The sequence below is a fragment of the Streptopelia decaocto genome (genome assembly GCF_964273445.1).
Source record: "Streptopelia decaocto genome assembly, chromosome: 3".
In the NCBI taxonomy this organism is placed as follows: domain Eukaryota; kingdom Metazoa; phylum Chordata; class Aves; order Columbiformes; family Columbidae; genus Streptopelia; species Streptopelia decaocto.
In genome coordinates, this window is record NC_138656.1 from 28023200 (window position 1) to 28047950 (window position 24751).

Below are 24751 nucleotides of genomic sequence, written 5' to 3' on the forward strand. Positions count from 1 at the left end.
GAATGTGTACCTAGACAGCTTGCCAACTAAGGCAGACTAACAGAACTGATCACGTACAATACGGCTTTGTTGGAGGGTTGCTTGTGAAAAACAGGCAATAAAAACGGGTAACTTATTACCATGATGGCTTAAAAATCAAACACACTTAACCGACTGCCATAAACCAAAGGAATGATATATGGGCAAGGAAGAAATTTCTGATTCCAAACTGATATCAAGCTGTTCTCTAGAATGCTTCCAGAAGAATACAGTATAAAGGTTATCACAACTTGTACAGCAAACTGACAGGAAGCTGCTGGTGTAGCAGGAAAAGCAAATTAATACATAAATACATAGGTAAATAGCAAGTCTCAACGTCTGCAATGCTATTGGTGCCTGAACCTCAGCTTTGCCTCAGATTTGCTCTGTGATTTTGGGCAAGTCACATAGATCTCTCTGTAGATGTTTAAATAAAGATACCTGCTCTCAGAGTGCTTTAATTTCCAGAGATGAAACATAATATGAAATGTAAATGTTGATGTTTACAGCTTAGAGCCTTCCAGTGACCATTGAAATGCATATTCCATGCTTATTATCTGAGAGAACTGACTCAAAAGCAGTCTTCATATATGTTTTGACAACATGTCAAAGAACAGCAAACCCCCACTTACTTGCAGAAGCGTTCCATGAATATAATTCTGTCGTATGCAAGGACTGGTGGGGTCTGGAAGCCCCTCCAGCAAGGACAGCACTGTATGTGGCACTTCATTCACCATAACAAATGGAACGAGGGCCCGACCTGACATCTCACGGGAACGGTAGACAGGAGAGTGCCCACACCTAGAAAAAGGAGAAATACCAATTTTTTGTCATCCATACGCAATCCACTGCTGTGACTAAAACAAATAAAACAAAGGGCAATGCAATGAAAACTAAAACACATTTCTCACAAATCAAATGTACAGTCTTCTCAGTAGTGAGAGAGTATTTGCCCAGAAACACAAGTCATACTAGAGACGTGTTGGAGGCTTTTTTCCTTCAAAAGTTCGTGTTTACAAAAAGTAAAACATATTTATGCCACAAAGTAAGTAAATATAGTGTTCTGTCTTTCTTGAGGATTATGTTACTTATTAAACAGCAATCGTATATTGAAACATGAGTTTGATTTAAAACTATTACACTCCATGCTCTTAACCAGATGTTTCCATAAACACGACATAATGACTACTGGAATTTCAAGTGATAACTCCCACTGATTCTACAATATATTTAAAGGCAAGAAACAGGTTCATACCTAAAAGACATGTTAGAAGATATTTTCCTATTATTTATAATGGGTATCTAAAAATAAATAATTTTTACTTATTAAAAATTAACTGCTAAGACTCAACTGCATATAAAACACAGGACAAAAAGAACCTTTTATCTTTTAATGTTATTAAGGTTTTAACTATGTGTAGAGTTATTAATATAAATAGAATTAACTATACAGATATATTAACATATTACATATTAACCAGCTTTATACTACTTCAGTAGCACGTATACTAAGTTGAAGTAAATAAAAATCTTTTACCAAGTAGGTTAGGCTAAGTCTTTTAACGCCAGTAGTTCTTACATGTGTCAATTTTTGCACTATTAACACAGGTACAACTCAGCCACTCACAATCTCAGACAACTGAGGAAGTTACCATAGGGTTTAGAAATTAACATCCAAATGACTTAGGTGACGTAAAATGCAGCATGACAGAACTTACGCTCTGATACCTCCTGGCTGGCTATGACAACCCTGAGAAATGCTTTTCCTTCTTCCTACCCTTTCCTCTGTTTCTTGAATTGCTTCTTACATATTTTCAGCTTACAAAATTGCACGTAATTGAGATTATCCCCTGCCAAAATGGGCAAACTGCTTTTCGGCTTTCCCAAACAATCCCTACGGGGTCATGGCTACCTTATTTAAAAATGAAATTAAAAAATATTCTAAGGTTGCAAGTACCTCTAGCAAGTTTAAATCAATACTAAAAGTAACTGTTTACCTTAGTTCGCATCAAAGAAATACAGAAAACAATTTCCATCTTGAATCAGCAACTGAATAGGGCTTTGAACAAGTGACTGCAAATAGATTTAATTGCAATGGCATTAACAGTCAATGTTAGGCCATGGTGGGCCTGAAAAACCCAGACCTTGTTTAGAGGAAGGTGTGCACTACGCTACCCCAAAATGACCGGCTTTTGGGGAATTTTCATCCTCACACTGCAGCAGCATGTTCTGTCCTCCGCCTCCCCATGCCTTCCCTCCTAGGAAATGGTATTTAGAAAGATCATCTTTGCATTTCCTTTGCAACAAGACTGGCTGCTCTTCACAACAGGACACAAAAGCAGAGCAGTCACAAGTGGAGGCTCTTGCATGGAAAAACTCTAGTTTTTTATTGACAAGATGCAAGAAGAGTCAGCTTAGCTCTTAATACAAAAACTGCCACATTTTTACACAAAAACCTGAAGAGCCATTTGTCAGCAACCATTCCTGTACTTGTGCTAAACCGTGTTTTCTTAACCAAGAGATTCTTGCATACAGACGTTCTTTCCAACCGCAAACAACACTGATACTGTAGCAAATGTGTAGTTTTCAATCAGCTATAACTGGAAAAATGTCATTTTGTTCGTGACCTTTTGCAAATTATGATTTCCCAAGGAATCTGACAAGTCTTCAGAAAGAAGAGTGGAAAATGGATAAAATGCCAGGGTTTCCTCTAACTTGTGCAAGGGTACTTTCCAACAGTACGTGCTTCTCAGGGAGTTTTCTCCTCAAACATAATGCAGTGACTTAGTATGGAATTCTGTGGGGTTCTTCCTAGTACTAAAAAGTGGGGTTGAGAACAATTTTTAAATAACACAATTTTATCTATTTGTCCTATAAAAACTGACTTTAAGACTTAAAACATGTGCATACCCATATGGAGAAACAGCATTTTACATTATCAAATTTTATTCCATGCTGTTATTTTACCAAATTTATTATGGAAATAGAAGTCACTGTTCTGTATTCAGGAAGAAGAAAATAATTTTATATTATGGGGAAAATTGCCTCAGCTGCCTAAAGTCTGGATCCGCAAGAGAGACTGCCACCTCAGCACTGAATGTATATATGGCACAAGCGCAATTCAAGAGGCTACAGACAAGTCTAATCTTCACCTCTAATGCTTCACTTTTTTGTTCTCTAGAGCTCGGCAGCCAAGTGTTACCCCACACAGAAGCATAACTGGGACCCCACAAATTAGGTTTTGTTTTGCACTCTGAGGATGCTAAATCTGGAGGGTATAATATTCTCCTCCCCCTGAGCAAACAGAGAGGTGCCCAGCAGGTGAAGAACTCGCCCAGGACACAGGGAACCCATGCTGCGCCCCAGGGAAATGCAACCCACAACTACTACTTGCCCAAAGCGCAAACCAGCTACCAACCTGCCATGGTACCAGGCACCTCCTGCAGGCTAATGCAGACACCTCATGCTACAGATTGCTCCACAGACTGCAGTGCAGTCACAGGAACTGACATCTTGCTGGAAAGCCTCAGAAGAGCACTCCCACAAAGTCATCACCAAGGAACAAGGCATCACAAAGTTTAAGAAGAATAAAGTATCTGCTTTGTAGGAACACAAGGAAGGTATTTCACATTAACAAATAGCCTCCCAAATCCAAGAGGGGTTAACGTTCCTACTCTTTTTTTTTTTTTTTTAACCCCCAAATATGCAAAACTCCTCCCCTGCTGCCCCCAGAAGAAACAGTACTGATACTATTTCAAAAACACTCCTCCTTTCACATACATATCATGCCAAGTCACCACTAGTGACCTATCCCTGAACTTCTGCATACCCCAGAGGCACTTATGTGTATATCTCTCATGTTTTGAAGGCACTTGGATTCATTTCCAAATCATGCAAGAAGATTGCCAGAAGAACATCAAAATACACACTACTTTTTCCATAGCCTGTAGCAGCACCCTAGATTAAAAACAGGCACTTTTGCTTTTTACTGGATCCTACTTATGATATAAACTTTAACCTGTAAATAAAACTAAACAGGATCAATTCTCAAAAAGTGAGTGGAAGAGTGAAGGCAAATACAACAACTGAGTAATGCAAAACTATCTAACCAAAACATAGCAATGTTTTGTTTATTGTCACAGCATCCTCCAAGATCAACTATACACCTTAATACCACGTCCACCATCTGCATTCTTAAACACTTATTTTAACTAGGACTTAGCATGAGAAGCAATCTGACAAGCCTTATCAAGAAAAATCATCACAGAAACTCAGCAAAACCTAGCAGCTCAAGGAAAGAAACATTTTAAAGCTATTAAAAGTATTCTGGTTACCTTCTCCTGCAGCAGCTTAACATGCTGCCATCCCTGAGATTAGTTTCGCTGATGTGGTGGCAGTTGCCTGGCCAGGACATGGGCAGAAGGAACAGGACCTCCAACCTTAGCCACTTCACCATCCAGACTCTGAGCTTCAGCTGCCAACGACACAACTGAAATCTGTCGCTGGCTGCTCCTTCCCATCTTCTCAGCAGGCAACTACGAGCAATGGAGTCTTGCACCTCTTAGGGCACCACGTATGTGTGTGCAACCCCATATTTAAAACTGCTTCTTTTTCTTTGATTTGGCAAATACTTGCACAAAGTCAGGGAAGTGATTTCAGTATGTGACACTTTCTTTATATGCAGATCACGCATAGACTTGAAAACCTAAGAAATATCTAAAATGTTGCCTCATATAAAAACACACAGTATGCCAACCTAATTTTGTTATATCTCAAGTTAACAACCAGCAAAGAAACTTGCAAAGTCCTCATGTGATACACCGCTGTTAAATCCTGAGGGCTATTAACAACTGTTGAAGTAGTATTCCACGTTGAACTCGGTACTGTTTGCCTAGGTGCATGAGGTACTGGATGTAAACATGTTTACTTCAAACAGTCCATGATCAAGAACAAAGAGTCAATAAATCTGAAAAGGTTTCACTTTGTGTAACCGCAGATTCAATGCATTTCCACCACTGCGTTCCAGCTTTAACACTTAGATCCCAAACAACCCTGCTATCTGACATAATTTATGATCAACTCTTGTAAGGCACAAAGATTCCATACTCCTCTGCACACATCAAAGTATCTAATTTATTACTCTGGCTACAGAGTACACTAGCTGTAAATAAAAATATCTTTACAAAAACACACAGGTGTCTCCTATGTCCCTGTTTTTCTCCCTTTATTATGTCACCTCAACAGTCCATCTATATTACCCAAATTAACACACTAAATAAGGATTACAGTAACAATAATAATAATAACACAGTAAATAAGGTTCCAGTATAAGTTGGGGAATAACCTGTTAGAGAGCAGTGTAGGGGAAAGGGACCTGGGGGTCCTGGTGGACAGCAGGATGACCACGAGCCAGCACTGTGCCCTTGTGGCCAGGAAGGCCAATGATGTCCTGGGGTGTATTATAAGGGGGGTGGTTAGTAGGTCCAGAGAGGTTCTCCTTCCCCTCTACTCTGCCCTGGTGAGACCACACCTGGAATATTGTGTCCAGTTCTGGACCCCTCAGTTCAAGAAGGACAGGGAACTGCTGGAGAGAGTCCAGCGCAGAGCAATGAAGATGATGGAGTGGAGCATCTCCCTTATGAAGAAAGGCTGAGGGAGCTGGGTCTCTTTCGCTTGGAGGAGACTGAAGGGTGACCTCATTAATGTTTATAAATATGTAAAGGGTGAGTGTCACAAGGATGGAGCCAGGCTCTTCTCGGTGACAACCAATGTTAAGACAAGGGGTAATGGGTGCAAACTGGAACACAAGAGGTTCCACTTAAATATGAGAAGAAACTTCTTCTCAGTGAGGGTAACAGACACTGGAACAGGCTGCCCAAGGAGTTGTGGAGTCTCCTTCTCTGGAGACATTCAAAACCCACCTGGACACCTTCCTGTGTAACCTCATCTGGGTGTTCCTGCTCCGGTGGGGGGATTGGACTAGATGATCTTTTGAGGTCCCTTTCAATCCCTGACATTCTGTGATTCTATAATTACCTTTTATATGAAGGTCAAAGAAACAAATGAGTGGAATTAACTGGAAAAAAAAATTTAAAAAAAAAAATCACATCTGTAGCCGAAAATATGTCAATTATATTAAGTAATACCTACATTGTTAGGAGGATTAACAGGTAGAAAAACATCTATTTCCAGTTTTACTGGATGTTGTCTCAGTGATCTGTGTATTACTAATTATCTCAGTGCTTATTAAGAACACAGATAATTCCTGCTACAGTCTGTTGTGGGTGCACTTGACCCCTCCCCCCGCCAGACAAACCAGCAGCAGTTTGTTCCAGGCTCCAGGGGAGGTAAAGGCCTGCGCCGCAGCCAGGCCAAGAACTCCTTCCAGGAGACCCACAGGGAAGCACAACAGCAACTGAACACCGGTGGCTTGTGGGCACAGGGAGTCTTGTGCAGACTTTTCCTGCTATATGCAATTTGACTACGAGCCAACCACTTCATTCTATAAATACAATAGCCTGGACGAACCCACTTTGAGCTCTTCCTGCTAAATAAGTGAGCTGTATGGCAACGGTTTTACTACTCAGAGGTCAGTGAATAAGCCCAAATTCAAAATCATTTAGCTTAAGTAGATGCACACCAAATGTAATGGATTATTTAGAGATATAAGGTTGTATGACTTTTTAATATACACTTTGATTCATGTTACTCAGTAGACTACATTTGCTAAAATTTTAAGCTTGTATTTGCCAAAAGCAACTGCAGACTACACTAAACACCTGCAAGATGAAGTCTAACTTGCATTTTGAGAGGAAAAATGGAATTGACTGGGAAAACAACGATCCAAGGCTAACACAGAGACATTACAGATATCTGCATAGTGGGGCCCATTTTGCACTCCACTGAGAAAAAAGGATTTATCCAGACAAAATGGCACCTTCAAGGATATGGACCAAAAACAACGGCTACAACTGAACAAAACAACGGCCCCACATGGAGTCACAAAAAAGGGGTCCAATGGGGAGCAAAGGACCCAGTGGTGAAATTTTGCTATTGGACTGGATCTTGGTGTGCATGGTCTGTAACGCTATAAAAGTTTGTAGTCTTCTATGCTTGGGTGGACCTCTACGCAGGTACCCAGCTTCAGCCAGCCCTTCTGCTATTCTACTCCACTAAATTTTTTATTTTCTGAGAATCTTGTCTCCTGAAAGTCTGTTCTGCATATGGTCATAAGGCCTTGCCTGAAAGTTTGCTGCTGGAGTTCTAAAATACAGACGGCAGAGCGAACAGTTATCAAGGAAAGAGAAATCCTGACAGTTTGCACCACGACGGATAGGGCCTCGTCTGAAAGTTTGTCTCCAGAACCCCAAGACACAGCTCCTGGAGAGAACAATTATCAGGGAGGGAAGATGCCTGACAGTTTGCTGTGTGAACGGGTACCACCACCTGGAGAGAAATTAAGCAGCATTCAACTCGGCATATTTCCCCCATGCATTAAGTAACAGAGTGAACCTGCCACCGAACTCTTAAGTCACGCTTCTCTTTAAGAAATCTAAACACTGTTCTGCGGCAAGGAGAACACTGAATTACTCCCCCCGCGACACGGTCCTATAGACCCTATCGCAGCATCACAATTTTGATTTCAGTTGAAATAAATTCACACCCACTGACTTCACAAAATGTTGGAAGAGGGAACCAGGAACAACAGCTGTCAAAATGGGCCTGAAACAACAGGAGAACAGACTGCACATAAAGGAAAGGAAGATTCTGCAGAACAAGCCTGTGATCTCGTAAGTCAAAGCAGAGAGAGAGGCTGGAGGAGAGGGCAGCAACCCAAACCAAGCCAACCTGCCTGCTAGTGCAAGCATTTCAACAGCCTCTAGGGCTTTCAAAACATAAAACTGATTGAAAAGAAAGGAATAAATAAAAATCAAATGGATGTTATCCCTTGAAAACTGGACCTAGTTATGCCACAAGGTCTTAACAAATGCACTGGAAATAAAAAACTGTAATACCATGTCTATATAGAATCAGACAGAAGTGTTAAGTTGTACAAGAAAGAGGCTTTGTCTTTCCTTCACCATGCAGTGACATAGATCCAAACCATGTTACCAGTTGTAAGGTAAGAAATAAGAAATTACATCAGGGGAAAACACATATGGGGATCACAGAGAGAAGTATTTAGCAACATATTCAGTGCATATTAGAAAGAGTTTGGTTATCAAGATACAAGAGCACTGTATTGCCTGTATTAAAATAACTAAAAAAATTTTTTTTTATTAAAAAAAAATCATCAAGATCATACAGTAGTTCTTTTTTCCCCCCTTCAAATTCTCTCCTGATAGATTAAATTTAGCAATTTTCTAATGTAGTATTACAGGTTTCCAAGCAAAGAAAGGTCCAGATATAGCATTACAAAAACACACACCCATGCTTCCACACAATTAACATAACGTGGACTTTCATACTAGGGACAAATCAGCAGGACAGTACCTATTCATTAACGTGACAGTAAGGTTTCCTTCAATGTGAACTATAATTTGCTATACACATACCTAAAGCTTCTTTTGTTCAGTTATTGAATTACTTGGTTTGTGTTTTTCTTTTAAGGAAACACAACTATTTTGCACTTCATTAAATTTCTGTGCTCCCTAGCAACTAAAGTATCAAAAGCATTTAATTTTAAGAACTTAATTCACTCTGGAAACCTTTTACTGTAATTGCCCTGAAGATATTTTTTTTGTTCTTTAATCTGAAATTAAGAACCAAAAAACCCCAGAATAATCTGAGTATTAATATAGCATCTCAATATTTACCTAACAACAAACATTACAAAAGTATCAACAGTTTGCTGGAGGTTTTAGATCTACAATCAACACGTGAATGTAGTCCAGAAAATGTCTGAACACAACCATGGACAGAAACAGATCAAGTTTAATTTCAGGTTATTTATGCAGTACTAAACCTCTAAATTCTTTTTTTTTTTTTCCTTTAAAGTGAAGTTAATGGTTGCCCAAAGTCCAGTTTTTTTAATACATTGTGTTAAGTATTTTATTCTTCCAGCTTGGGCAATTAAGATAAAACCACATGTTTTTGTAAGGGCAGAGTCTTCCACACAAACACTTAATGAATCCGAGTAGCTGTAAATACTGCAGGTACTCTATAGGCAAAGTACACAGGCTTTTATTTGCCCACAAGCTCTGCCAGGAGCTGTTTCTACAATATGCTTTCAAGGACTTTCTAGGAAGAAATTATTTCTCTCTTCTTGTCACCAAGACCTGGTGATTCTAAAAAGTGGCCAACTGATACCAAGCTAAATCAACAACAGAAACTGTAATTGTTGTGGTTCAGCCAGCCAACAAACTAATATCTCTAATATGTAACCCTAAGAAAACTGTTACTAATGCTGCATGTAAACTTTAGATCAACAGAAATATTTCAGTTCTTCAACACTTCAATTCAAATTGCGGTTTCCTACAGAACATGCAGAGACAATTTAAATGGCATCTTTCCTTGCATTCCCATCAAGAAATCTCAATATCTCCAGGTGGCTAAGCTCTGGGTTTAACTATTGCTTGAAATCACACGAGGTCAGAGCCTCCTTTCATCAGGTTTTGGTTCACAGCTTTCTAGAGAAAAAAACAACCGCTTCTAACTCAAGGTCACATAAAAGAAAAATTTTCACTCACGACTGTATTGCAATATCATTAATTTGTGAAAGTTACTATCTTGTTTCACAACTGCAGAATTATGGAAAGAAACACACATCACTTACTACCAAAAGTTAGGAAAATAACAACAAAGAACATAGACAAACTACTTTGTCTTAGCAACTGTATCATTATTTGAAGTGTATGAAAGGGAAGCTGAACGCATAAATCAAATCTCAGAACCTTATGATGATTTTGCAAGCTTCAGCTGATTGGAAACAGGAATGCAACAAGAGCAATTTTCAAAACTTATTATCAGATCCTTGAAAACAACCAAAGGATCTGGGTTCTGAAAGACACTTTCCTTTCAGCTGTACTACCAAAGCAGTGAGTCCATCACCAAAAAGCCTTCCCAAGATTGACTCTTCTCAAACTCAGACTACTGTTTTTCAAAATATTGGCTTCTAAAAATATCATTTACTTGGTTTTCGAAGACATGCCTACCATCCTCTACATCGTTAATGCATTCTTCCTCTCCAGTTCCATGTTCCTTCCTGCAAATACTTTTGCAGAACAATGTACATGTTAATTGGTTGCATTTCTTGGCTAGCAAAATACTTAATTGCTGGCTAATTTTAAGTATGTAAATGAATAACACAATTACTTCACCAATCATGTGTCAGCTACCCCATCATATTTTTTACAGGATCATGTTTCAAATAAGTAATATAAATCAAGTTTTTACCTAAGATCACAGCCACTGGCCCTCTTCAGGAGTTTGCAATACTGGAAAAAGATACTGTCACTCTCAATGCTTACAAACATCTCTCTACTAGACATCACCTTTTATTCCCCATTAAATCTGACAGCTTCCTACACTTTGTGAATATTTCCTGAGTTGCTTCAGCTGATAATCTACCAACAAGCAGCAGACTGATGAACAGAATAAAAACAGGAATAAGGAATCGATAATTAATACCTGCAGGTTGTAATATTTCCCATCAGCACCACTTGAACATGAAAGTGACATCTGGCCACAGCTTAAGAGAAAGTTGAGGAACACAAAGAACATAGAAGATGTACATTGATTTTTGGTTGAGCAGGAGGGTCTTGAACAGCCTACTGCCGATCAAGCACTTCGCAGTCCTCTCTAGCACTACAGTTTGAACTTAACCAAAATGGAAAAAAAATACCATTTACTATATCTTATTTTAAAATCCTAAAAAACAAAAAGTCCGAAAGCCATCTCATTAATACTTATCGTGAACCATAAATACTTTTACAGATCTGTAGCAATTCCCATATAATCATGACTGCAAGACAATATACTAAGTAGAAATGGAAGAACTCTGAGCCAGTCCCAACTCACAAGAAAGGGATTACACTCAGAAGCAAAACACGTTCCTCTCCCTCCCTTCTCCCTCCTCTCCAGCCATACCATCTTGGATGTCAAGCAAGAGATTTAACAGTACACAATACAATAAGAACCTAAACAACAGTGTGTGGTTTAGGGGTGTACATTGCTCCTTTTTCCAAATGCCTATGCCAGCTCATGTACTTTGGGAACCTTGCCTATAGTCACAAGGATACCTGTCCTTGTATTGCAATGACCGGTCAAGCTTCCCAGCAAGGATGGGGCATTCCAAGAGGTCAGAGCCTGCTCCTACTATCACAGGGATTCCAAATAATAAATTATTGCAGACAGTTACAATACTAAGCAGTCATACTGACCAGACATTAGGTTAAGAAAAAAAGACAGGAAAAAACAAAGACCAAAGAATGAGATGATGTGCATCTAATATGGAAACCCAGGGAGATGCTTTTATACACAACTGTAATCAGGAGCAGTTATTTTCATACAACAATTCTGCAACAAATGTGTAGTTCTCATCTAATGTGAAAAGGCATTCCCACAAAAGCTCTTTGCTTATCAGACCTCTCACAAGATTCCCAGTCTTACAGAAATGACAGCTGAAAATGGGCAAGTTTTAACATTAATTCTCGCACTGGTGCCACACCACACTAAAATAAAAAAAAAAAAAAAGAGGAGAAACGCAGATGAAACACACGCAGCACAACCGTTCAGGCAGCCTGTCTGGCCCATTACCAAAGGATACCAGTGTTTATCCTAGAGAAAGTCAGATGCCTGCTTTCAAGTCAGATACAGGATGATATACTAAACTCACATAGGCAATTGTACATGTGTCAGTCAAAACAAAAATGCAGGAAACTGCATTTAAATAACTTACATAAGCAGCAGTTTTAACAAGGTATACATGGATGACTTCAGTCAAGCTCTTCCCAAACAAACTGAAGATACCTTGTTCTCAGAACTCCCCCAATTCTCCATCTCTTGTGCTCCTTACTGTAAGGTTTTAACCTTATTTCGAAGTCTCACAGGCACTTTTTATTTTACACTTTAATTTTCTTTATTTCTCCATCTTACCCCTGACCCAATTCCTATGAAGTCTATAGAGGCTTTGTCACAGAGCTGTAACAGATCAGGACTAGACACCTGACAGACCAGATATAATTTAACATAATTAAACACAAACCAAACCAATAAAACTAATAGGCATAAGTCAAAGATTAAATACTTTGAAAGAGTAACCCACTCACACACATGCAAGTAACATTATTGATCAATGAATACTGAAATTCACACCACCTTCTAGAATATTAATACTACTTACTCACGTCTTTTTCCTTACTATGTTTCCTTAAGTAGCAAGCTCTCACAGATTTATAAAATAGTAAGACAAAATCGTATCTCCTAGAAAGCCCCAGAATTCATGGTCAGGTGCTCCACTTCCTGAGAAGCTCAAATAAATGAGTGAGATGGATCCAGGTTTAATATACATTTTTTAAACTCCCTAAAACATATAATTCAATGAGTCGCAACATTAGATCACACAGATCAGAACAGTAAGATGGTAATTTTCCGTATGCACCTTTACATAACTGGATTTGTTGTTTAACGGCAAAAGATGTGAACTATCACATTATTTCTTCCTTGTCTGTACTGAAGTAAACCGAGCAATGAAGACTGAACGGAATATGTAAGGAATTTGTGAACATAAGCAGAAAAAGGAATGGGGAGAGGACAAAAAAAACCAAACAACAAAACACAACAACTAGTAAAGCTGCAACAGAATGACATTTTGCAACTTAGTAGGAAAGCATCAAAGAACCACAAATAAATTGGTCAATGGCAAGAGACAGCACGATAATATAAATATATGAAGTATGTCTGGCAACTGAAAACCCTATTTGGGGGATACAGCATTATGCAACATCATAAGATTTCTTCATTTCATGGGAAAGATTTTACACATTTCACTAATCAGAAAAATATTGAAAACAATTGGTCCTCTATACTAGGTTCAAGCAGAGGGCAACTGAAGGTCTATTTTATTTATTTCCAGCAACTATTTTTAAAGATAGACTCTGCTTCACTTTGGCCAACAAAAACTGTAGTACAAAATTAACTATAAGAGATCAAAATTAAAGTTCAAATTCCTATTACAAATTTGTATTTTGAGTAACAGCACTTTTAAAATAGCTTCTAAGCTTGTTGGTATCTGATATTCCTTAATCTCTGAATAGCATTTTGTATAGAACAATTTATGGAATCTATATGTTATAGACTGAACCTCTTCACTAAGAAGTCATCTTTTACAGCAGGAACACACATTTTGTTTCTAAATTTAAAAAAACTTCCCTTGTAACATGCATATTAGTCTGGATTGGCACCTGTTAAGATTTTAAAGCAATTTAACTATAAAAGTCTAGAAAACGTATTTACCCACTAAATAAAACCAAAAGCACCACAGTACTTGTGCTGACTGAAAACTCACGTGGAATCATGGCCTCTGGCATATTTTTTGCTTTTTTCTGCCAAGTTTGAAAGAAAACTGGATCAACCATCTGCATCACTTCTTGTAGAGGGCCAGATCTACAAATGTAACTCTCTGCTAAGAAACGTCAGAAGGTGAGAGTCACATAACACATCCAAAAAAGTCCACCAAATCCCTAAGGGAACAGATCTTTCCAGGGCAGGGGATAACAAGATCAATGTAAATCCATGTACCTTCTAGCTGATGCATCCAACCCGCTTAAATAATAGATTTATTTGAGCTTTCCTATCACAGCTACTACTACAGCATTTGAGCTGCCAGTTTGCTCACAGCCTCTCCTTCACTCATCGTTCCTTTAGGAATGACTTACAGTAACAGGGCACCTGAGAACGCTCCATCCTACCAAAAATTTTTCCTCGTCACATACAATTTTGTTTTCCTTGTATCTTAGTGTCTGCCATTAATTAATAGAGTCAGAGTAATTATCCTTGAGTATTAAAGCCAAGCTCACTTGAGTGCAAAAGCAAAATACCACCAGATCAGTTTGGGGTGGTGGTCCCCAATATGAAACAGCATCAGGGGATTTGGGAATTTAGCTCCTCCATTTTACAGAAAGATGCAAGTTACAAAATTCTGCACAAGAAAAGAGTGCCTGTTTCACAGCTGTGTTAATTTCATGGCAAGATGTTCACATTTCTATTTAAATTGTTCTCAGACAGTGAATTTCTTCAGTGACTTGCAACATAATATACCTAGAAGAAACACTGCTTTGAAATCTCTCTATTTGACAAAGTTTTACAGGGAAAATTTCACTAAGAATTAAAAACAGTTTTGTCAAGTGGAAGACAAGTTTCTAAAAACTGTTCAATAAGTTAAAGCTAATTTTTTAAAAACTTCCTAAAAGATTGAAAGTCACACTCCTAGACTTCAATTAGTGAAAAGTATCCAAGTCAATATAGCAACACCAGTTCTACTCCTTCAGAGCATTCAGCCCAGAACATTTAACACTGAACAAACACTCTGTCAATGCCATGGTACAAGAGGACATAAGGTAACTTGAATTTATATCATTCTGAAGAGATTAGCAGTCTTTGAAAGGGGGAAGGGGAGGCAAAAAGGGAGGTTATGTTTTTGTTTCATACTTAAAACATTACCTCCCAATTACCTCCCTTGTTAATCAAAAACATTCTGTACATTCCTTCATCTTAGAAAGTCACCATTAAAGCAGACCTATCTATCTGTTAAACAACAAAAAAAAAAGTGAGGTAATAAGCTGTGAATCAAAGTGTTCCCTTCCAAATAAAACATCTGCAAGGGGATAGGGGAAAAATAACTTTTAATAGAACTGCAGATAGGCAATCAAATGCTCTAGTTCAACAGGGAGTAACAAGTATACACACAGAGGCTGAGATTTGTCCTTGTAGCATTTAATCGTACTCATATTGTGCAATTCATCTCAGCACGGTCAGAGCAACCACAGCTCTACTCCCACTAAATGGAAAATTCCACTCAGGCTTAAGTTAAATGCTTCAAAAGCCCTATTTGAATTCTTCCTGCTAAACCCAGTTTTGTTCAGAGAACTGCTCATTTGCTTGCAAATGCAGCAAGTACTCTGTTCATCCTCTCAGAGCAACAAATGAATGTCACTTCATTGTAGGTTGAGCCCTGGAAAGAGCCTGCAGATGAGTTATGGGTGATATTCACCCCCTCTCTCCCCACTGCACAAGTGGTTATCTTTCCTTGACTGTGGTACAGCAATAGAAGTGTAAAAAACCTCAGAGTAAAATATATAGCAAATAAAGGTTATAATTTCATTGGGCTACCATTAATTTTATGTATACACAGAAGTTAGGTAATACAATACCACACTGAGCAATTGAAAGGAACAGTTAATATATACAATTTAATGTCTTGATGCACAGGGCCTTTGGCACGAGGCCTTCTCTTTGATCCTAAGTAGTTACTACACAACAATCTTCATTACCACCTTCTAAAGAACAACCCAACAAACAGGAAAGAATTCCATTTTAGTTCATCTGCTCCTGTAGAATGGAAAAATAGAAGGGAAACAGAAGGGGAAATAGCAACATATTTATCTTACCTAGGTAAATCACCCTGATGTATTCCAACTAACACAGTCAGAGTGAACTGAAAACAATTATGATATTCAAGAACATGGGCATAAGAACAGTACAAAGAAATACGGCCAGTAAACAGCACACTGACCTATCTCACAAAGACATACATTTGCCCCTGCAGAATCTCCTGGCAATCAAAAAAAAGCCAATGCTTTGCAAAGTAACCCATCAGAAAATGGGTGTCTATACAGCCACATACAATTTTCTGTCCAGAATATTTGAGAATTTTATTCTAGGCTTACACCTGTATCCAAAGCACTTACTGCCAGAATCAATGGAAAAGAAACACAGAAAACATCGTCTTTATCTGCCACTCCTTTCCTCTTTAAGAACACAGTTAAAGGAAGGCAGGCCCAATAGTACAGCTCTTAGAAGTTTCAGGTTCTTCATTTAAGGTTTTTATTGTGTTTTTCTCCCCACATCTTCTGAATGGATTTAAATAACTTCAAGAGAATAACGTAATTAAGTGTGAAGAGTTATTCTGCTGGTTTATGTACCTTGCCAAAAGTAGTGGTCATAACATAAAGACAAAACTCAAAAGCTGTAACCAAAAACTTATCAAAGTTAATCTATTATCAATAACAGAAACTATGCCAAAACATTATACTAAAATATAATAACAATAAATAAATAAGCACTCTCTGGTGTATTAACAAAGGCATAAAAGAGCTAATCAATTATGTACCAAACAAATACAGTTTTAAACATTTCCCCAAAGAGCACTTAACATTCAAATACAGCAGAAAACCAAACATTTTTGATTGTTAAATACAGTGCATTTGACAACTCTTACTATAGATTTTTTTCCTTTAAGAAAAAATGGTAGGGCATAATTTATTCTTGAAAATTCCAAAACCTTGTAAGAAGCAAGAGATACATCACATCTGCTGTGGAGAATAAGCAAAGCTATTACTATTTTCTATAAAAACTGGAAGACCTGAGGATAACAACAACTCTATCTTGTTTCACTACTAAAGGAGCAAGATTAAGTGCAGAACTTTCTCACTCTATTGCTCCGAAACTTTCACACAGATAGCAAGACTTCCTCTAAAACTGATTATGCACCTTTCTCCTCACCCACCACAGCCCTGCTCCCTTATGAGGTTCCCCATCCCATACCAGTGGCATATAGAATAGCAAAAATATCTGCTGAATATCTTGATGTAACCACCATGTATACAAAAGTTACACCATATAAACAAAAGTTACACCATATAAAACTTGAAAAGTCACCTTAGATACAGGATATATCCGTATCTTTACCTAGCTATATATATGGATGGATATGGAGAGAAACATATACACACATCTACAAATCTGTATACTAGTCATTACATTTATGTGTTACAAACATTCTGCGGGACTGAAAAACCCATCAGAAGTTTGTACAGCAAATCTTGCATTGCTAAAGTCAGTCAAGCTCATCAGCTTTCACCTCGCTTCTTTGTGGCAGCAATCACGCTGAACAGCATTTGCAGATAAAGATTTACAAACAAGTCATGAAATGACTTGCAAGAGCTGAAATTCCTTGTAATTCCCCACAAGCATTAGTAAGTCCAACCAATGAATATCAGGTTCTCTGTTAAGAACTAAAGCTGAAGGGAAGCTTAAAAAGGCATTTTATTAAAAGAAAAAACCCTGAAGATTCAAGAAATAAGTCCTACCACATGAAAACCACCACAAAATAACCTTACCTTATAATCAATGGGACAAACGGTGCCATGCTGAGCGCTGAGTAAGTGCCGTCCATTGGAGATGGATACAGCCTCCCCAGGATTAAAAGCAAAAGGAACAAGCTAGGATGGATTTTCAGCTCTTCAGCTTCACTAAATAAAACAGCAATATAAAGCATATGGTGAAAAAAGCATCCTCCAGCATGCTAGTCTTGAGACTCTTCCACACACAATATCCTTCTGTATTTCTGGTTCAAGGAGGTATGCCAGGCTGACCATTGCAAGAAAGTGCAAACCCTGCTGGGATCAAACAGCATCCAGTTCTCCTACGGCACCACTGGGAACCCCTCTATGAGGGCACTTCAGGCTGTGCTGCCTTCACCTGCCCACTTCATCCCAAGCCTCCTTTTTTCCTAATGACAATGAGCTGCCTTGGCTTTCAAATAATATTAAAAACCAGCACAGATAATGTCTCTTTAGGAACTGAGAAAGCTGAGTTACAAAAAGATAGTTAAAAAAAAAAAAGTCTTTTTTTCAGTTTGGAAGGGAATGTGTATTTAATAAACAGAAGGCTTTATTAAAGAATGATTCTTGTCAATGACACCAAGTGGCTACTACTCATACTGTAAAAACAATCAGAAATCCAAGTAAAAAAATCTACACTTCTGGATTTATATAATGATTAATAATAAGATAAAGTGTTAATCTGCACCCAAAACAAAAGCATTCGAGGCCAACATTTGAGGCAGCAACTTTCTTTTTCAGTTTAAATACTCCCCAAAATCTCTCAGTGGTGACGCTGCCACCTTTCAAAGCATCAGGTAAAGCAGACAACTGCACGGAACATATACACACACTTTTCTTAGAGCAGAGACTGCAAAACATGCAACAACTGGTAAAGCTCCTGCTCCAAAGTTGGATACTCAGGCCCATTAAACAGAAAGCTGAACCTCGCCCATAAATCAGCTGCTGAACTTCCATAGTTTATACCGCAGCATTTTAAGGAGAAACAAAGCCAGCACTGGTTTACTTTAAAAGTTCATGAACCTGGGGGCAACATCATCAGCGCCGTCCCAAACAATATCTCTCCTGCATTGATCAAACTGGAGTGCTCAGCCACCATTTGTGGAGTCCTGAGAAAGAGCTCAAGGACCTTCCCAGAGTCGGTGTCACAGGCTGGAACGTATTCATTTAGGGGCACATGAGGCCTATGACTCTGTATCACTTTAACACGTCAGGAAGTCTCATCGTTAAACACGAGACACAGTCAAACACCCAGTTTCTGTCTTCTCCTGAAAAATATATATTCTTTAACATCTGATCCAAGAAACACAGCAACCATGAATTGCTTGACTGGAGTTCATACTCCAGAGACCGACTGCAACGTGCAAAAGTTACAGGAAAAGAACCTTAGCAGAAGACACTGGAAAAACTACACCCTTTCAAGAAGCACTGATGAAAAGAGCAGCGTTAATGTGTATGCGACACAACTCAGTTTAACCTTTTCATTGCACTTTACGTTTCAAAGCTTTTCAAGACATTGTCTTACCTGTTCAAAGTATCGGTTACAACCTCCAACTGTTTGAGAAGGAAAGGATAAAGACTTGGAAACCGAGAGAAAAACTCCCTTCCTGTCATTCTGCAGAAGGACATGAAGAACAATTACAATTAGCATTCTGGGTAATTAGTCACACTCAAAATACCAGTTTACTTATTAGGTTTCTGATGCTACAGTGAACTCAGAGAGCCAGAAGAACCATGAACACATGATGAACTCCTTTCAAACAAGGCAAAATGTTTTCATTAAAAACGATGATACAGCATAGTTTACACAAGTTAAGTAACTCTGTCTGTGTGCAGACTAACACTTTGTCAGCTAAACTGCTCATGCCTTTTTGGGTAATACAAATCTTAGCCCCTTAATCACACTAAAAAGAGAAAATATAGCAGCTTAAATTCTGGCACCATTTTAACAACATTCTGGTTGAACAAGAGAAGATTACACTTGCTCTAGTATGGCTCAGGAACTAAATTGCTAATAAAATACATTTAATATACATGTACTAACAGATGCTTATATTTTACTGACACCGAAAAGCATCTCAGACAGTAACTCACAGAAGGTCTGTAATAGGCAGCAGCAGATGCGTCTGACCTTGCATTAGCCTCCTTTACACACTGCTGCTTCCAGCACGTGGCACTTCCAGGCCAGTTTTGCTTGTACAGATGTAGCAACCACATTCAAACCAGAGCAAAGCACCAATACCTATCAAATTCATCATTAGCCAGAATTTGTAAGGCAGCGTAGTTCAAGCCACAAGCAGCAAACCAATCCGAGAAAAAAAAAAAAAAACACCAAATAAAAATCTTCCGTATTTGTTTTATAATCTTCCAACTAGATAAAGGATGGCTTCAGGGTTTATAGGAAACCATTTAGCATTGTCTAAGCAAGAACCACTCAAATGTTAGAGTGGGGAGATTCTAATTAGACATATATGCTACACAGATCAAACAGATTTCCTTTAAAAATAAAGAGAGGGCCAACCATCTAAAAAAAGAAAGTCAACTGCATAGTTTACTTGCCACATGATCAACCAAGATTAAAAAGTCCATGTTAGTGTGACACCAATGTAAAGCTTCCAAACCAGTAGACAGATCTAGGTCTAGAAAAATAACATGATGAGACAGCGAGATCTAATTTGTGTAAAAATATGTACACAAAAAAAATAAAATAAAATAAAATCAGTCAAGAGTAAATCAGCACATGGCAAACATCAGCAGAGCTTCTTCCAGGACTCAGTTACCATAACATGTCTGAGCCACAGGCCACAGAATAAACACAGGGAAACCAGATCACTAGGTGGAAACAAATGTTCAGAGACAGAGGAGGCTTTCCGCAGACACCTCAGAACAGCACAGTGAATTGCTCTAACTAAACGCATGACCAAAGATTCTGCAGTAGTTGCTGTAACTGCAAAGAAGATTTCAGTTAAAAACTTCAGATGGAAGCACTGGAACCCTGAATGAATATAAACTGAAGCCCTAATGAGGATGGCATAAAACACCAATACTGATCATCACTGGCTATTTAAGCAGAAAACACACAAGTAATTTCTCATCACACAATGTCAAAACATCTGCCTGACACCAAATGCTCCTAACATCCCATGCTCAGATTCCAAAACTTCTGGCTTTCATAGCTCATCTAACAGCTCCTTCAGAACAACTTGTTTTTTGACACATACGTTGTGTAGCAGGTTGAAGATGTAAAAGTCAAACAGCACAAAACATAAGATCTTGATACATAAGCAAATATATCAAGTCAAACAGCCCATCTTACCAAGTTTGCATATGTAAAACACTAAAAACTCCCATTAAAAATATATTAAAAAGCAAAGAAAAAAATGCTGTGATACCTCCACCTCTTGTGCCACTGAATGCATGAAGCAAAAGTTGGGTTAAGTTTCCTATGGAACATGTGGCCACTGGTTAAAGGCATAAGAGAGAGGACTATGGGCAAGTAACACCTCACAGAAGTATTGTTGAACTGGCCTGTTTTTTATGTATTAAAAATTCAGTAACCAATTTTGAATCAATATTAAATAATGTGACTGAATATTCTTACAAAGCCTTAAAATTCTTTATAATTAGTGTGGTTTAATGAATCTTTTTGACAGGGAAAGAAAACGATAGCTACTGAAGTGGGTAACTTGCATAACCTCCCACTCAGTTTACTGCTCCACAGGGTTACGTGAGGGGAGAAGGCAATCTAATCAAAACCATTACTCAGCAGGATCTGCAGAAAAGATGCCCAAAGGCACTTTCAGAAAAAAAAGAAAGACACAACTGTCTGAGCAGACAAGTTGAGGAGGGACAATTTTATAGGGCCTCCAGTTCAGAGAGGAAACAAGAAAGACGACACATTAGCAGAAGTGCTATAAAATGCAAGGGGATTGGACTAGATGATCTTTTGAGATCACTTCCAATCCCTAACATTCTGTGATTCTGTGTTCTCAAAAGTACAGAGCACCAACTTAAATGTGAACCCACTACCTGGGGATGTCAAGGCAGGGAGATGCGCAACTGAAGAATCAGTAGAAAGCAAAATAGCTACACAGAGTCAAACACGGAAGTATTAGTTCTTTGATTTTTGATTACTGACCGTGCTTGTTGCTCCTAGAAACACAATACACATTATTAGGCACTCACAAGTATTCGTGTGCAGTATCTGATACGGGAACAACAAAAAAATGCAGTGGTTCTGCTTTTCAAAACAGTTCATGGCACTACACCACATATCTTCTATTAATTTCATCAAAAAATTTACTGCTTTTAAAAAATTAATACTAAGACTTCTTAGTGATGTAAACAGACTCATGCACGTGCATACACACATAATTATGAGTTAGACTTCATAGTTAATAACCTGCCTATAGATTTAAAACAGGATAAGTCCTTGACATACCTATAAAGAAATATATCAACTAAATGTTGACTGAAACAATTAAAAAAAAAAAAAAAAAATCACTCCCAGGAGTTTTCACGGGGGTTTTCCTCCTTTTCTAAAATATCTCTAACAAGGAATGATAGATTTAAATTAAAAATATAGATAACTATCTTTCCATTAGTCACTGACAGTTCAAAAACAGATTTTTGGCAATGCAGGACCATAATTAAACCCTTAAAACAAACATTTTGCAGAACACAGGATTTTACAACTATTCACCCTAAGACATGTTTATAAGAGAAGTAATTGGGAAGAGCCTTAAGACACTAATATTTTTCCCCAAGTCCAGCTGAAATTATTTTTATATTGCTTCAGAGCTTGCCTTTGACAGTATGTTCAATCACAGGCTCTGCAAAAGCATTTTCTTTTTTCCTGTTAGTAACCCAAAGTAGCACAATTACACAACTCTTAATTTCAAATGGGATCACTGAAATCTAAACAATGGAGTAGTGGAAGATTATTTACTGAAATAGGAAGTATTGTAATGAAACAGAAAAGTTACCAGTGTGCTGATGATGCTTACAATAAAATCCTTCTCCCCAGTGTAAATTGTCATTTGGGCATATGGTTGAAACGATGCTAACGTCAAAAGGTTGAGAGATAAACTAATGGAAGCAGATTGTATCCTCTTAAATACACTTACAAAAATAGTTTGTAAAACTGTATACATGCAGAATACTGTGGTACCTAAATAAAGCAATATTTATGCCTCAGATACTCTGCAGCTTAACAATGTTAATGCTTTGTCATATGCAAGCAATTCTGCAGAAAAGCCAGATGACTGCATTAGAGTGCAACCCATTCACAAAAGGTTCCATTTTGATGCCTAGAGACAGCAGTCACATTTAGCACTTTTCAGAAGAAAAGACTGACAATAAGTGTTCATGTGGAAAGGGAAACATACCTGAGTTTCTTTCCCTTTTTAACTCAGGTTTCCCATCTGAAGAGATGTTTCATTAACAAAACACAGTCATACAGATGTATCTTCTGTAGCATACAGAATCAAACTGCACCCACCATTCCAAACTGTTCTCTGCATGCCCTCGAGTCAAACAAACTCTTTCCCACCTTTGCCTTCTCTAGAATTTATTTACGAAGGAAAGAAGGCTGTGATGACAGCAAGAAAAGATTCCACAGAATATAGAGAAGTTACTCTCAAGGGATGTGATACTACAAAGGACAGAATCTCATTCATAGCAGTGAGTGTTTGGAAGACAACAATGAATCACAGATAAATAAACAAAACAGAAAAAAAAAAAAGCAACAACTAGTTGTAGTATTAAAAGTTACAACAAATGACACAATTGAAGTTAGACTGTAAATCTATAAAACTTTAAGGAAAAGTCTATTTTAAGCATGAACAAGAATATAGTTTACAGTGTTGATAAATGCTTCTTCAGGACAAATGCATAAAAGCAGTTTTACTTTTCTCTGAAATAGCCTAAACCAGAAGCCCTTTATACTCTTGATTTCAGTAGTTCTTCCATTCATGTATCACCGGATCTTTGGCTTTATCACTTTTCATATGGCTTACAGTAAGAAAGATCATGTTCTTACAAGTTTCCATTTCATCTGCTTTGCTCGTGAAGACACTGGGTATCAAATTTCTAGAACCAAATTCACAAATGCTGCTGAGAACTGTGACATCTCCAGTCATTAAATACTACATTTGTCTGAGTAGCAACTTCATGCTGCATAATTCAAAGGTTGGTATCTATGTTTATATAAGCAGTGTCTCTCTAAATAAATATTCCATCTTTATGCATAATGAGTGTGTAAATTATTTAATAGAATTTTAAAAATGCATTTAAGAATAAAATTGTGGATGTTGCAGTGTTCTTTTTAAAGCTGTGCTGTACACTTAAAAGAATACTCTAGAAGATTAAAATTCTGCTGTGACTCTAGGGCATATGTATCACTTTACTGTGACATGTGTCAAAGATTACCTGCTTCTGTTCTTTCATTTATTTTTCAGAAGAACTGAAGGCTTTATAACCTTGTATGCTGCTTTTAGTAACTGACATGTTAAAGAACATTTGCAGCGACTATGTTCATATTTGAGTTTAGCATAGGTGAGATTAGAGACAATTAATCTTCTGAGGGCAGCAAGGGTATTTGGTGCTCTTTCTGAACATCAATTTTTCTAACATATCAGGTACAAATGAGTGGCCAGATCTGTAAAAGGGAAAAAAATACAAAGAATATTTGTAAAAAGGAAAAGTAGAACTGGAATGTGAAAAAAATATATATATAGACAGGCACATTTAGAGAGACCGAGACCAAGAACGTAGTTTTCACAAAACCACGTAATTCCTATTTAAATTGTCTCATGTAAAATCTACTCTCGCTACACCAATCCTTACATTGGAATCATTAACCATAATGCATCAAAGGATCCTTTATATTAAAGAGCAGTAATATAGAAACAGAATCAAACTTACTCCTTGCACTGCAAGGACAGTTGATACTGAAATCATTTAAAAACCAGGACTGAATTTGGAAAATCAGGAAAAACTGATTTATGAAGATAATCCACATTTTACATATTTGCTTCTTTTGCTTTCATTAAATTATGAAAAATACAGTACAGCTTAACTAGTCTAGTTTTTAATTACCCATCCTGACATTCATTTTCTATCTCTGACCCTTACCACTTGTTAAGTGGCTAGATCCTGCATCAAAATGTATGAAGTTTATTTCCCTATTAACAAAGATACACTTCAGATGCATAATCTTAAAATAAATGGAAAACATTTTCTTCAGCTATACAAAAAAGAACAAGAAAGTTATCTAGTTGTCGAGCCACTCTCCATGATATTTGGGAAATCATGGCAGTCAAGAGAAGTCCTCAGTGACTGAAAAAAGGAAACATGGCACCCATTTTTAAAATGGGTAGGAAGGAGGATCC

At 37.8% G+C, this 24751-nt stretch overlaps 1 protein-coding gene across 5 annotated transcripts in view; it reads right to left on the minus strand.

Annotated features, from left to right (window-relative positions):
- The window catches only part of THADA (THADA armadillo repeat containing), a 167126-nt gene that overhangs the window by 88960 nt on the left and 53415 nt on the right, over positions 1–24751 (minus strand). For 4 of the 5 annotated variants that reach the window (XM_082047591.1, XM_082047589.1, XM_082047590.1 and 1 more), the window contains exons 27-29: positions 18886–18975; positions 17358–17489; positions 651–819 (exon numbers count right to left, since the gene is read on the minus strand). In XM_082047591.1, coding sequence (XP_081903717.1) covers positions 651–819; positions 17358–17489; positions 18886–18975 — 391 coding nt within the window. The remainder of the gene's footprint in view (positions 1–650; positions 820–17357; positions 17490–18885; positions 18976–24751) is intronic. The other variant, XM_082047592.1, reaches the window with a different exon arrangement.